Source organism: Drosophila bipectinata, chromosome XL (genome assembly GCF_030179905.1).
Source record: "Drosophila bipectinata strain 14024-0381.07 chromosome XL, DbipHiC1v2, whole genome shotgun sequence".
Taxonomy (NCBI): Eukaryota; Metazoa; Arthropoda; class Insecta; order Diptera; family Drosophilidae; genus Drosophila; species Drosophila bipectinata.
In genome coordinates, this window is record NC_091734.1 from 11,534,648 (window position 1) to 11,547,593 (window position 12,946).

The 12,946-nt window shown below is 38.2% G+C and overlaps 1 protein-coding gene across 4 annotated transcripts in view; it reads left to right on the forward strand.

Annotated features, from left to right (window-relative positions):
- Fas2 (fasciclin 2) overlaps positions 1-11,185 on the forward strand; it is a 72,898-nt gene extending 61,713 nt beyond the window's left edge. For 2 of the 4 annotated variants that reach the window (XM_017232970.3, XM_070282684.1), the window contains 4 exons: positions 3-1,493; positions 1,563-1,746; positions 7,071-7,272; positions 9,092-11,185. In XM_017232970.3, the coding sequence (XP_017088459.2) occupies positions 3-1,493; positions 1,563-1,746; positions 7,071-7,272; positions 9,092-9,215 (2,001 nt within the window). In that variant the 3' untranslated portion in view covers positions 9,216-11,185. Of the gene's footprint in view, positions 1-2; positions 1,494-1,562; positions 2,056-4,349; positions 5,857-7,070; positions 7,273-9,091 lie in introns of those variants that run through there. The other 2 variants (XM_070282686.1, XM_070282685.1) reach the window with 2 other exon arrangements.
- The last annotated feature ends 1,761 nt before the right edge of the window (positions 11,186-12,946 follow it).

The following is a 12,946-nucleotide window of genomic DNA, read 5'->3' on the forward strand; positions in this document are numbered from 1 at the left end:
AGATCCGCACTGGAGACAAGTACGTGGTGGAGACCCATGGCCTGCGCATCCGCGATGTCCAGGAGAGTGACGAAGGCATCTACACCTGCCGGGCGGCCGTTATCGAAACCGGAGAGCTACTGGAACGCACCATCCGAGTTGAGGTCTTCATCCAGCCCATGATTGTGTCCCTGCCCGCCGATCTGGAAGCTGTCGAGGGAAAGCCCTTCGCTGCCAACTGCACGGCCACTGGAAAACCTGTACCGGAGATCAGCTGGATTCGTGATGCCACCCAGCTGAACGTGGCCACCGCTGATCGCTTCCAGGTGAACCCCCAGACAGGTCTGGTTACCATCTCGTCGGTTAGCCAGGAGGACTACGGCACCTACACGTGTTTGGCGAAGAACAAGGCCGGAGTGGTCGATCAGAAGACGAAGCTGAATGTCTTGGTGCGTCCCCAGATCTATGAGCTGTACAATGTGACCGGATCTAGGAACAAGGAGATCGCCATCACCTGCCGCGCCAAGGGACGTCCCGCTCCGGCCATTACCTTCCGTCGCTGGGGCACCCAGGAGGAGTACTCGAACGGCATCCAGGTGGACGATGCCCGCATCGTTCTGGAACGCAACTTCGACGAGGAGCGTGGCGAGAGCACCGGTACCCTGCGCATCTCCAATGCCGAACGGAGCGACGATGGCCTGTACCAGTGCATTGCCCGGAACAAGGGAGCCGATGCCTACAAGACCGGACACATCACCGTGGAGTTCGCCCCCGACTTTAGCCAGATGAAGGACCTGCCGCCAGTGTTCTCGTGGGAGCAGCGCAAGGCAAACCTGAGCTGCTTGGCGATGGGCATTCCGAACGCCACCATCGAATGGCACTGGAACGGACAGAAGATCAAGGACCTGTTCGACACCAATCTAAAGATCGTCGGCACCGGACCCAGGAGCGATCTGATCGTGCATCCAACGACCCGCAGGTACTACACCTCCTACAAGTGCATCGCCACCAACATCCACGGCACCGCCGAGCACGACATGCAACTGAAGGAGGCCCGTGTGCCGGACTTTGTGGCCGCCGCTTCGCCCCGCCAGCTGACAGCCACCACCATGACCTTCGACATCCGCGGCCCGCCCACCGAACTGGGTCTGCCCATCCTTGCCTACAGCGTCCAGTACAAGGAGTCCCTCAATCCGGACTGGTCCACCGCCTACAACCGCAGTTGGTCCCCCGACTCGCCGTACATTGTTGAAGGACTCCGTCCTCAGACCGAATACAGTTTCCGGTTCGCCGCCCGCAACCAGGTGGGTCTGGGCAACTGGGGCGTCAACCAGCAACAGTCCACGCCGCGTCGCTCGGCACCCGAGGAACCCAAGCCGCTGCACAATCCCGTCCAGCACGACCGCGAGGAACCGGTGGTAGTGTCGCCCTACTCGGATCACTTTGAGCTGCGCTGGGGAGTCCCGGCCGACAACGGAGAGCCCATCGACAAGTATCAGATCAAGTACTGTCCGGTAAGTAAAGGATTTCCGTCCATTACCTGGCCAGAAATCACAGAAACTGATTCCCCACTTCACCTACAGGGCGTTAAGATCAGTGGCACTTGGACCGAACTGGAGAACAGCTGCAACACCGTCGAGGTGGTGGAGACCACATCCTTCGAGATGACACAGCTGAACGGGAATACCTACTACAGGATCGAGCTGAAGGCGCACAACGCCATCGGTTATTCGTCGCCGGCGTCCATCATCATGAAGACGACACGAGGTGAGTCCGATTCTGCTAATAACAATCTCGGCACGTTGCTCTATTCGGCCGGATTCAATTCCGGAGTCGGTGCGCTACACAAACGACTGTTCACAACAACAACCACATCGACAACAACCACAGCCACATCGATAACAACAGCAACAACAACAATCATAACGCTGGCCACCACAATAAGCATAACATTACTTAGTGTCCTAGCCTCAATGTTAGCCTAAAGTCATAAAAAAAAAAACAAAGTTAAGAGAAAAAAAGATTAATGATAAGCCATTAAAAAAAAATACCTTAAAAGAAGAAAATAGTAGAGAATGTAATGGTTATATAACCGTTATACTCTCTACAGTTTTAAGGTTATAATCTGGTTTATCGAAATATCGTATCGAATCGTATCGAGTCTACAAGATCCCAGCTAAACATGAAAGAAATCAAACAAGAATATATATATATATTATTAAAAGAAATCTCTATATATACACTCACTCACACCCAGACATCGTTCATATATAGATAAAGACATAATTTTTACTGCTCTATATATACCTATATATTTAACTATATGAATATGATATATTATATATCCCAGATATAATCGATTAATTTTGCATACATTTTTGTAGTGTTTATTTCATATGCGTTTCAACTTTTTGTTTTATGTTCACACTCAAGTGTAATCGGCCCCTTAACGTCTCCACCCCAAAGAATTACCCTTTTATCGTTATCGTTTTAATCGAATCTAATCGAACGTATTTTTCATTTGCTCTTTATAACTTTATAAACTAATTTAAAAACAATTTTGTCTTTTGTTCTGAACCATTTTTGTGTTTTGCATGTTTTTTTTGTGCGTTTTTGTCCTGATTGTCTAGAGCATTGAATCCTTTGAAATAAGTTTGCCAAGTAAGTTGTGAATTTTTGATCGATAACTTATGTAACTACATTCCAACCAAGAACACATCACACTGGGCCGAAACTATAATCGCAAAGGGTTTGCAACGCATTTGATAGACATTGCAGTTCATAAATATTTAACGCGTGTTGTCGTCCCACCAAAAAAAAAGTAATAAAAACCGAAATTCATTCACATTGCGCATTTAAATGCCGAAATTCACCACGAGGAGCGCGCGCAAGCAGTTCGCAAGCAGTGCGCATGCGTGCGCGCGCTTTTTTGAAAGTCACAGACGTTGTATAGAATTGTGAGAGAAGTGCGTTCTGCGAATTCAATTTTTAGTAGCTTATCTTTAATTACGTTCTTTTTTTTTTAAATATATCATTCTTAAGCATTTACTTAATTATAATTACCAACACTAAACATGACAAGAGAAAAACACAAAACACGAAACAGAAAATCAAAATGAAATGAAACTTATAATTTTATATTTTTGTGTGTGCATTCATCACAGTTTTCGATTCGAAAATGCATCAATTGTAATATTATTAATAACAAGAGCCCTGTTAAATGTAAATCCTAGTAAGTAAACATAAAAATGAAGATTAAATTTTGAAACAAAAAAAACATAAAAACACTCTCTTAGTTACTTTTCTTTCATATTGGATTACTATTACTAGAGTTCTTCATTTTTATTTTTATCACATCTATTTTTATTTGATTTAATTTGATTTTGTGTGTATACTACTTCTTTAGTTAAATTTTTTTCAATTATAAGTATAAAAAAAAAAGAAAAAAAAGAAACGTTTCTCAAATAAAAAATTCAAAGAAAACCAAATCAAACTGTAATTTACTATTACCATGCCTGCGTTGTCTCTCTCTCTCTTTGTCTACCTTTCTCTCTCTCTCTATGACTCTGTCTCTTATTCGCTCAACCACTCTGTTGCTGTCTTCTTCTGTTGCCTACAAAAAAAAATCATGTTTTTAGAATTTAAAATATTTTTAAGTAAATGTTGTGAGTAGTCTGTTTGTTTGTTAGAATGCCTTTTTGTGTGTTTGTTCTCCCCCTCTATCTCTATCTATGTATCTCTTACTCTGTGTATCCTGTGACTACTGTTATCCTTGAATCTCTCCTCATCCCAGCCGCTTTTGCTTCAACTTAAACTTACTTTTAAGCTTAAACCTGATCTTTTTTGACTAATCCCGTAACCCGTAACCCCGTGGACTTAGTGTGTGCATCAAATTAGGCATCTAGTCATAGCTATTACTAATACAAACTCAGAATCGTACACACATGTCGACAAGCAACAAGTCCTTTTTGGCCCCCTTGGTTAGCAAAAACAACACACAAAACAAACTCCTAATCCAAAAAAAAAAACAAACAAACTAACAATTCACAAAAAGAATACCTAAACACACACACATGCACATTGTGTTTAATTCGTGGTCGTCAAAAACAAAAAACTAAACTAAAACTTAATGTGCAATGAAAACCAGCAAAGAAATGTTCTTTTGTGTGTTTCCTTTTCTTCCTTTTTCTTCTACCACATTTTCTTCTTTGTTTTTTTCTCTCTTTTATGCTGTGTGTGTGCTAAAAACCACAACAACAACTCCTTCTACTACTACTACTACTACTAAAATCAATTAAAACTGTAAAATCCGCAAAATCCGCAAAAACCGAACCGAACTGAACCGAAAATCGAACCAAAAACCAATCCAGACAACCCCCATCCCATGAAATCCAATGGAGTGACATTCGCTGCTCCAGCCCTGGTCGAACTGCTTGCCGTGTGCTGTGCTTTGGCGATTCTCCTGCTTCCGACGACGTCCACTGCTTAAATAGGACATTGACCCCCGGCTCGAAGGACCAATGGCAAGCAATGCACCGAGGAGGATCCTTTCGCTGGCTTTCCATGGGTTTTCCTTTCTCCAATACTTCCGTTTGTCTCAACGTGTAAATAATAAGAATTATAAGAAGAAAAAACCAACAAAAAAAATAAAACTTAAACTTAAATAGCATGATAAAGCGGAATAATTATGTTGAATGTGCTCAAGTAGAGAATATGATCAATATATATATATACACATATATGTATCACCTAGGGGGGGTCACAATTCCATTAACTGTACAAAACAAAAAACCAAAAAGAAAAAAAAAAGTTAAAAAAAAAACAATAGAAAATTTACGATAATCTCTAGTTAATGAAATGAAAAAATGCCAAAAACCAAAACCTACTTGCTTACACAATGATAATAATTGTACTTATCCTATGTGTCCTTGTTTAAAAACTAAGCCATTATTAAGTTGTTATTTAGTTGTATGTTTGTATAGTGAAAGCATTTATTAAACACCTGCAACACACATACGACTCCGGATACCCTTTCCGCTTAGTTCAATGTGAATTTTACAACACTGCCAAGCGAATAACTAAAGTAAACCAAATTTATAACAAAAATTTTAGCGAAATTCTACACGAAAACCAAAAAAAAAAGAAATTAAAGGAATATCAAATACGAGTACAAGTTACCAGAAAAGAAAAAAACAATTACATTTACACTTTAAACCCAAAAACACATCCTATAATTATTAGCCAAAGCTTTTTCCAAGAAGGATTTATGATTTTGAGCGCGTAAATGTTACGAGGGGACAATAAGTAACTCTAACTAAGTTAAAGCAGTGCGATTATGTGCGTCTAATTACGAATTTTTCTCACATGGTGCGAACACAGAATGCATTAAGTGTTTTTTACCTTCCGTTTGGATAGCATTTAGTGAGCATACCTTAGAATTGATATCGAGATATTCCTGTATACACTATATTTTTTTTTAGCGACTTTTCTAGCCAAATATATCTTGTAAACCCAGAAGATACAGTTTATACCTTTACAATATCTAGTTATACATATGTCGTATACATAATAGTTAGTGAATAATTCAGCCCGCCTAACGTTGCTGATGGGAAAACAAAAATTAAATCGAGGAAAGATGATTTTTTTTTGTCAAGTCTATTGCGGGGCGCACTCTTTGCAGTAAAAAGTCGAACGAAAAAAAAACAGCAGTAAAAGTTGCGAGTAACTCAAATCACAGATCATATTTAATGATAAAACAAAATGCATACGGTATTATGAATGTTGTAAGCAAAAAAAAAAATGAAAAACTAAAACGAAAACGAAGCCTACCACTTAAGCAGTTCATTTTGGGTAATAAAGAAACAACTTTAACATAAAGCAGTGCGTGTGTGACTTGGGATAGGGTTGCCACCAGCTATGCCGATGCCGTCAGGTAACAAGGATGTGTGTAACCTAAACCGAATACCTAATGTCTATTAATGTTACTTTATTGCACCGCAAAACACTAACAGCCACCCCAGAAAATTGTACACCCAGCCGTTATAAGAAAACCCAGTTTGTAAAAAAGCCTTTTGTCGAATGTTTAATTGTTTAAATTATGTTTATAGTTTTAACCGAACCAATGCAGCACTCTAGGCCACTCCCCCTTTATATAAACCCCGCACACACACACATACATAATGTACATAAGCAGACAGAAACCATTATACGCAAATACTTCGATTCTAATCCTTAAGTTTGAACTGCTTAACACTGCTTGTATACTTTGCATATTGGCCAAAAAAAAACAACGAAACTGTACTTTGCAATTGTAAAAACCGAACACCTTGAAAATCTCTTTTGTTTATGCTTACTTCTCTCACTCACTACTATTTTCACAAAATAAATAATTAAAAAAAAACACAATCTCTATCTCTCTGTGCTGAGCGAAAACCCCGTCCTCTTCAGAAGCCCGCCCACTATTTCCCTCCTGGCTGCATGCTTTATTTGTATTCTCCCGCCCTCACTTTTTTCGATATGGACAACCCTGGAAATAAATCTTGTATTTTGCCTTGTTTGAAACTGCTTTTCATGTTATGTCAATTGGAATTTGAAAATTAATTTCGTAAGCCCCGATTTTTGGTTATTTTGTATCATTGCTATTGTGTTACTATTGTATTACTATTATTGGCTTTATTTATTGTTATGTTTAACCTTTAGTTTCGACTAATTCCGTTTGGTTTCCACCACAAAATATTTCAAAATAATACACACACAAAAATGTAAAAAATATGTTTAAACAATTAACCAGAAGTTAAGAGAAAATAAAACAATCAGAGAAAGTCGAAGAGTGTAACCGTAAGATTAGATTTTAAATGGAGGCGTTGAGCTAAGATCGGTGCTGGAAAGTACCACCTACCAAATACCACCTAGAGTTACGAATACGAATGACATTTTACTAATCGAATACACTTGTTCCCCCTCTCCATTTCCATTTCCATCGCCAAACACCCAAACCCACCACCACACCACCCACACCATCGCATCCTTCGCACATCCTTCTGCATCCCGCGCTGCTCACCTCTAATCCGACCGCCAAAAAAAAAAAACAGGAATCGACGTCATCCAGGTGGCTGAACGACCAGTCCTCTCCTCGGCAGCCATTGTGGGCATTGCCCTCGGCGGTGTCCTGCTCCTGCTCTTCGTGGTGGACCTTCTCTGCTGCGTCACCGTTCACATGGGTGTCATGGCCACCATGTGTCGCCGGGCCAAGCGATCGCCCTCCGATATCGACGACGAGGCCAAATTGGGCAGGTAAGCTCAGATCTCTTTTTAGTATTTTAAAATTCTGACATGGAAAAATATAATCACAAGAAAATGTTATCAACCAGAGGGTTTAAAAATTCTATTATCAAAAGATCGATTTTTTCGATAGACACGTAGTTGGACTGTTTCAATTTTTCGATAAGTACAATTTCTGCATCAAACCAAACACGTATTCCTAAAAAAAATTGTTTAAAAGAATCCACACCTAAGAACTTAAGTCAATCTTTCTAAAAATCATCTTAGAAGTCCTCCAAACATCGATATTTCCGATAAATAAAAATTGTTAATCGGATTGATAAAATTCTTGGATTATAATTTTCTGTGTCCATATGATTTAATTGGAAAATGTGAAGCGCAACGAGACGAAATGAAACGAATATTGCACTAAAAATCCGAATCGGAATTAAAGTCGAAATTTAACATTTGCTTTTTGTGTTCTGCTTGTGTTTTTTTTCTCCTCCCACCACGGCATCCATCCTGGCAACAATTATTTACCAAAAAAAAAATCGAATACGAATACAAAAAAAAGCCAAACTCACAGGCGCGAGGACTTTGAATACAATTGGGTTTATGCGCGGCCCAAGTCCTTGTTGTTCAATCGCAATTCCCTGATATCCGTCTGAGACCAGAGTTGTATACCAAATTCCAAATTGTTATCTTTTCGTTTGCCATCAACTATTTTTAGTGCAATATTGAATTAAATTCAAAATTCAGAACAACACAAACAACCAAAAAAAAACACCTTTTTCAATTGTTAGAAAATATACAAAGAACACTGACCTTTCTTTTGCTTTGTTCATTCTGTTGGCTAATTGTAAGAATACCCAGTAATGTTATAGAGATTTTTACTAATGAGAATACAGTCTAAATGTTAATTGTTAAAAAACCCCCGTCATAACACACAAGCATATGTACACTTCGTTTCATTATTGTTGTCACTTACATACCAAAACTCCATGCTATCTACTCTCTTCGATACTAAATCAACCTCATCATGTATTATTCCACTCACCAAAAACACATCCATAAAAAAAAAATAAAACCAAAATCCAAATAAATCCAACCAAAAAAAAAAAACAAAAAAAAATATACCAAAACCGAAATCGAACCAAAACCAACCATCTAACCAAGCAGTCTTTATGGTTGGCGTTTTCCGCTACCTTATTGCAGTGGCCAGCTGGTAAAGGAGCCGCCACCGTCGCCGTTGCCACTGCCGCCGCCCGTCAAACTGGGCGGTTCGCCCATGACATCGCCATTGTACGTACCTCTCACTATCTCCGTTTCAGTTATCCTGTTTCCGTTTCCGTTTCCGCTATCTAAACTGCTTTATATAAATGCTTGTCTGGGCATATCTGCTCTGTAGTGTATCCTTTCATGATCTGTTATCCTTCCATCCTGTCACCTATCACTTTAGCTCATAAGTCATCCTCACTGCATGCCACTATTAGAATTTTGAGTTTTAAAAAACGTGAGACACTAACTAATTTTTAATGGAATATACTAATAAAAAGTTTGAAAAAACTTAGTTTTTAGTAAAGAATGAAATTGTTTTAGTGTCTCACCCTTTAAAAAACAAAAGTAGCTTAGCTAAAACTTATAGTAATAATAAAATATTAAAATTAAAATCGCAAAAGGTGAGTAGTCTGTGCTTTTAGAAGGCAAAGCAGTTTTCGAATACTGCTTGCATGCATAGCAGACAGCTTCTGCATGGCTGCGTTTGGTAGTTACAATTTAAAGCCTCCTTTTTCCTTAATTCTTTTATCCCAAAACTAATGAATTTCCTTAACAAATTTCTATAAATTCCCAGGGACGAGAAGGAGCCGCTGCGCACGCCCACTGGCAGCATCAAGCAGAACTCGACCATAGAGTTCGATGGCCGATTCGTGCATTCGCGCAGTGGCGAAATAATAGGCAAGAACTCAGCGGTGTAAACGGGTTTTTGTTAACAAAACCGAAGGCAAGGATTGCCCAACGGAAGCACAAAACAAAAGTTACGAGAGATATATATGAAAGGATATAGCGAGAAGAAGCCAAAGCCAAATAACTGGGGGAACGAGAACTGTTGAACTATCGATGGGTTATCGATAGATTCGATTGGCACACTGGAAAGAATTGGTTTTATTTACTTTCGTACACACACAGCGTTAATCTAACTAAATGTCTTACTATAAATACATACGATATCTAATGCATCTAACACATAGAACTCTAAGCCGCGAAAAAAATAACTCTTCAATCCAAGAGTCCAAGTCGCTTCATTTTCTAGTTTGAATATTTCTTTCTTTAAATCGCTGCATTTGCTTTGTTTCTCCTCAGTCACAAGAAAAAAAACAAAAAAAAACTTCAAAATCAAATAAAAACTAAGGATAATGAAAAGTAGAAATGAGAAAAAAAGAACACCTAGCCTAAGTTAAATATAAAAAAAAAAAACTTAAATTAATGCCTTACAAACAAAAATTACATTTATTTAGCAGTTAAAGCGAAGAGAACGGGATTTATGCATGTAAGCCGCAAGGAATGATAACGATTTCTTTAGTATAACTAACTTAAACATGCCATAAATAAGTTTAAACATTAAGTTTTGCATGGAAGACCCAAACAAAATCGTAGTACTTAAAACGCTGAAACAAAAGACTTGCGAGCATTTCTTTCTAGAACATGACATTAAACAAAAAAAAACAAAAAAAAGAAATTGAAATTTAAATACAAGAAATGGACTTGAATATTTAGTTGATAACAAAAATAAAATAAAGAAATCCTTGGTTTCCTATTGGTAATTCATATATACTTAACCACCAAAATGTGTAATCCACAAGAAAAATGCTCAATGTACATTAATGTTGAAATGAAATTTGAAAACTGCTTGGCACTGCTTGCTAAATGAAAGCGATATCCGTTTCCGGTTTATACCATACCGATTCACAATAAAAAGTTCAGAAAATGCCAAGTAAACCGGAAGTAAACTGAAAACTATGTTTTAGAGGAAAGATATTCAACTACGAGATTGCCAAACATAATGCGTTTCACTTATATCTTTCATCCGGAATTCCCACTTCCATTGACAAATCGCAAATCGCTCAGTTTTATGTTACAAAAGTATTTTCTTATGTATGTAAAAATTAAACAAATTCTAGTTAAGAGATCTAAACAAAAACGCATTAATCTAACGGATATATAAAGAAGTCTATATGTATGTACAATGTATTTAAAAATTTATCATAAGATTTTTTTTTCTACACAAAAAACAAAAACAAATAAAAAAAATTAAAGAAAAAAATCTACAAAAATTAAATAATTATATATGTATACACGCCGAACCGAATGTATGTATGTATATCCCCAGGAAAGCGCATTTTTATTTACATCCCGCCCCAAGATCCTGCGTAGTGATCCCTGTTTTTCTCTTCTGTTTGTTGCCAATGAGCTTTTGTAGCTTCTGTTGCCTTGTCAGAGCTTTTTTACCTATATATATATACACGATAATACTATACAAAGCTATATCGAATTAACTAAAAACCCACAAAACTCGAATTGAGCTCGAAATGATTAATTTAAATGGCTACCCGAGAACCCAAAGGACACACATTGTAATTATAATATATATATATATATATGTATATGTGTATGTGTATATGAATTTGAATTTGAGATTTGAATTGAAATTTGAATTTGAATTTAAATTTGGATGCAATTGTTTTTTTTTGGAAACTGCTCGCCAGCCAAACCGCCAGAGTCGCTTGCATATTCAAAATATGCATTCCAAAATACCGGATCGAACCACTCGAATGGTCTTTGTTCGGCGGCAGAGTGTAGCTTTTTATATGAGAACTAAACAAAATTGATGGTAATTTATACACTGAAACTGAAACGGGGGAAATAAATCGTATTTACTGTACTATAATTCAAAGTCTAGTCTTTTTAATCGGGATTCGTAGAGGTGCATGTCGATGGGATTCAATAACTGGAGGACATCATCGAAATAATCGCAGCGGAAAATCCTTTTTAGTTGATGATGTACCATCGGAAGGAGCAAAAGTGTGGAAATAGGGACAACCAACAATATTCTAGGGGAACTCCTTGGAAAAAATTCGAAAAATTTAAAAACGACATTAAAGCAATGTTTTGAATGAGGAAAGTCGCTTTTGGGTTTGCTGATTACTAAATGGTACTTTGTTTTTTGATCGGATACAAATTGGCAGAGCTATGGCCATCGGAAGGAGCAAAAGTGTGGAAATCGGGACAACCCACAATGTTGTAGGGGAACTCCTTGGAAAAAATTCGAAAAATTTAAAAACGACATTAAAGCAATGTTTTGAATGAGGAAAGTCGCTTTTGGGTTTGCTGATTACTAAATGGTACTTTGTTTCCTGATCGGATACAAATTGGCAGAGCTATGGCCATCGGAAGGAGCAAAAGTGTGGAAATCGGGACAACCCACAATGTTGTAGGGGAACTCCTTGGAAAAAATTCGAAAAATTGAAAAACGACATTAAAGCAATGTTTTGAATGGGGAAAGTCGCTTTTGGGTTTGCTGATTACTAAATGGTACTTTGTTTTTTGATCGGATACAAATTGGCAGAGCTATGGCCATCGGAAGGAGCAAAAGTGTGGAAATCGGGAAAACCCACAATGTTGTAGGGGAACTCCTTGGAAAAAATTCGAAAAATTGAAAAACGACATTAAAGCAATGTTTTGAATGAGGAAAGTCGCTTTTGGGTTTGCTGATTACTAAATGGTACTTTGTTTCCTGATCGGATACAAATTGGCAGAGCTATGGCCATCGGAAGGAGCAAAAGTGTGGAAATCGGGAAAACCCACAATACTCTAGGGGAACTCCTTGGAAAAAATTCGAAAAATTTAAAAACGACATTAAAGCAATGTTTTGAAAGAGGAAAGTCGCTTTTGGGTTTGCTGATTACTAAATGGTACTTTGTTTTCTGATCGGATACAAATTGGCAGAGCTATGGCCATCGGAAGGAGCAAAAGTGTGGAAATCGGGAAAACCCACAATATTCTAGGGGAACTCCTTGGAAAAAATTCGAAAAATTTAAAAACGACATTAAAGCAATGTTTTGAATGAGGAAAGTCGCTTTTGGGTTTGCTGATTACTAAATGGTACTTTGTTTCCTTATCGGATACAAATTGTCAGAGCTATGGCCATCGGAAGAAGCAAAAGTGTGGAAATCGGGAAAACCCACAATATTCTAGGGGAACTCCTTGGAAAAAATTCGAAAAATTTAAAAACGACATTAAAGCAATGTTTTGAATGAGGAAAGTCGCTTTTGGGTTTGCTGATTACTAAATGGTACTTTGTTTCCTGATCGGATACAAATTGGCAGAGCTATGGCCATCGGAAGGAGCAAAAGTGTGGAAATCGAGAAAACCCACAATATTCTAGGAGAACTCCTTGGAAAAAATCGAAAAATTTAAAAACGACATTAAAGCAATGTTTTGAATGAGGAAAGTCGCTTTTGGGTTTGCTGATTACTAAATGGTACTTTGTTTCCTGATCGGATACAAATTGGCAGAGCTATGGCCATCGGAAGGAGCAAAAGTGTGGAAATCGGGAAAACCCACAATATTCTAGGGGAACTCCTTGGAAAAAATTCGAAAAATTTAAAAACGACATTAAAGCAATGTTTTGAATAAGGAAAGTCGCTTT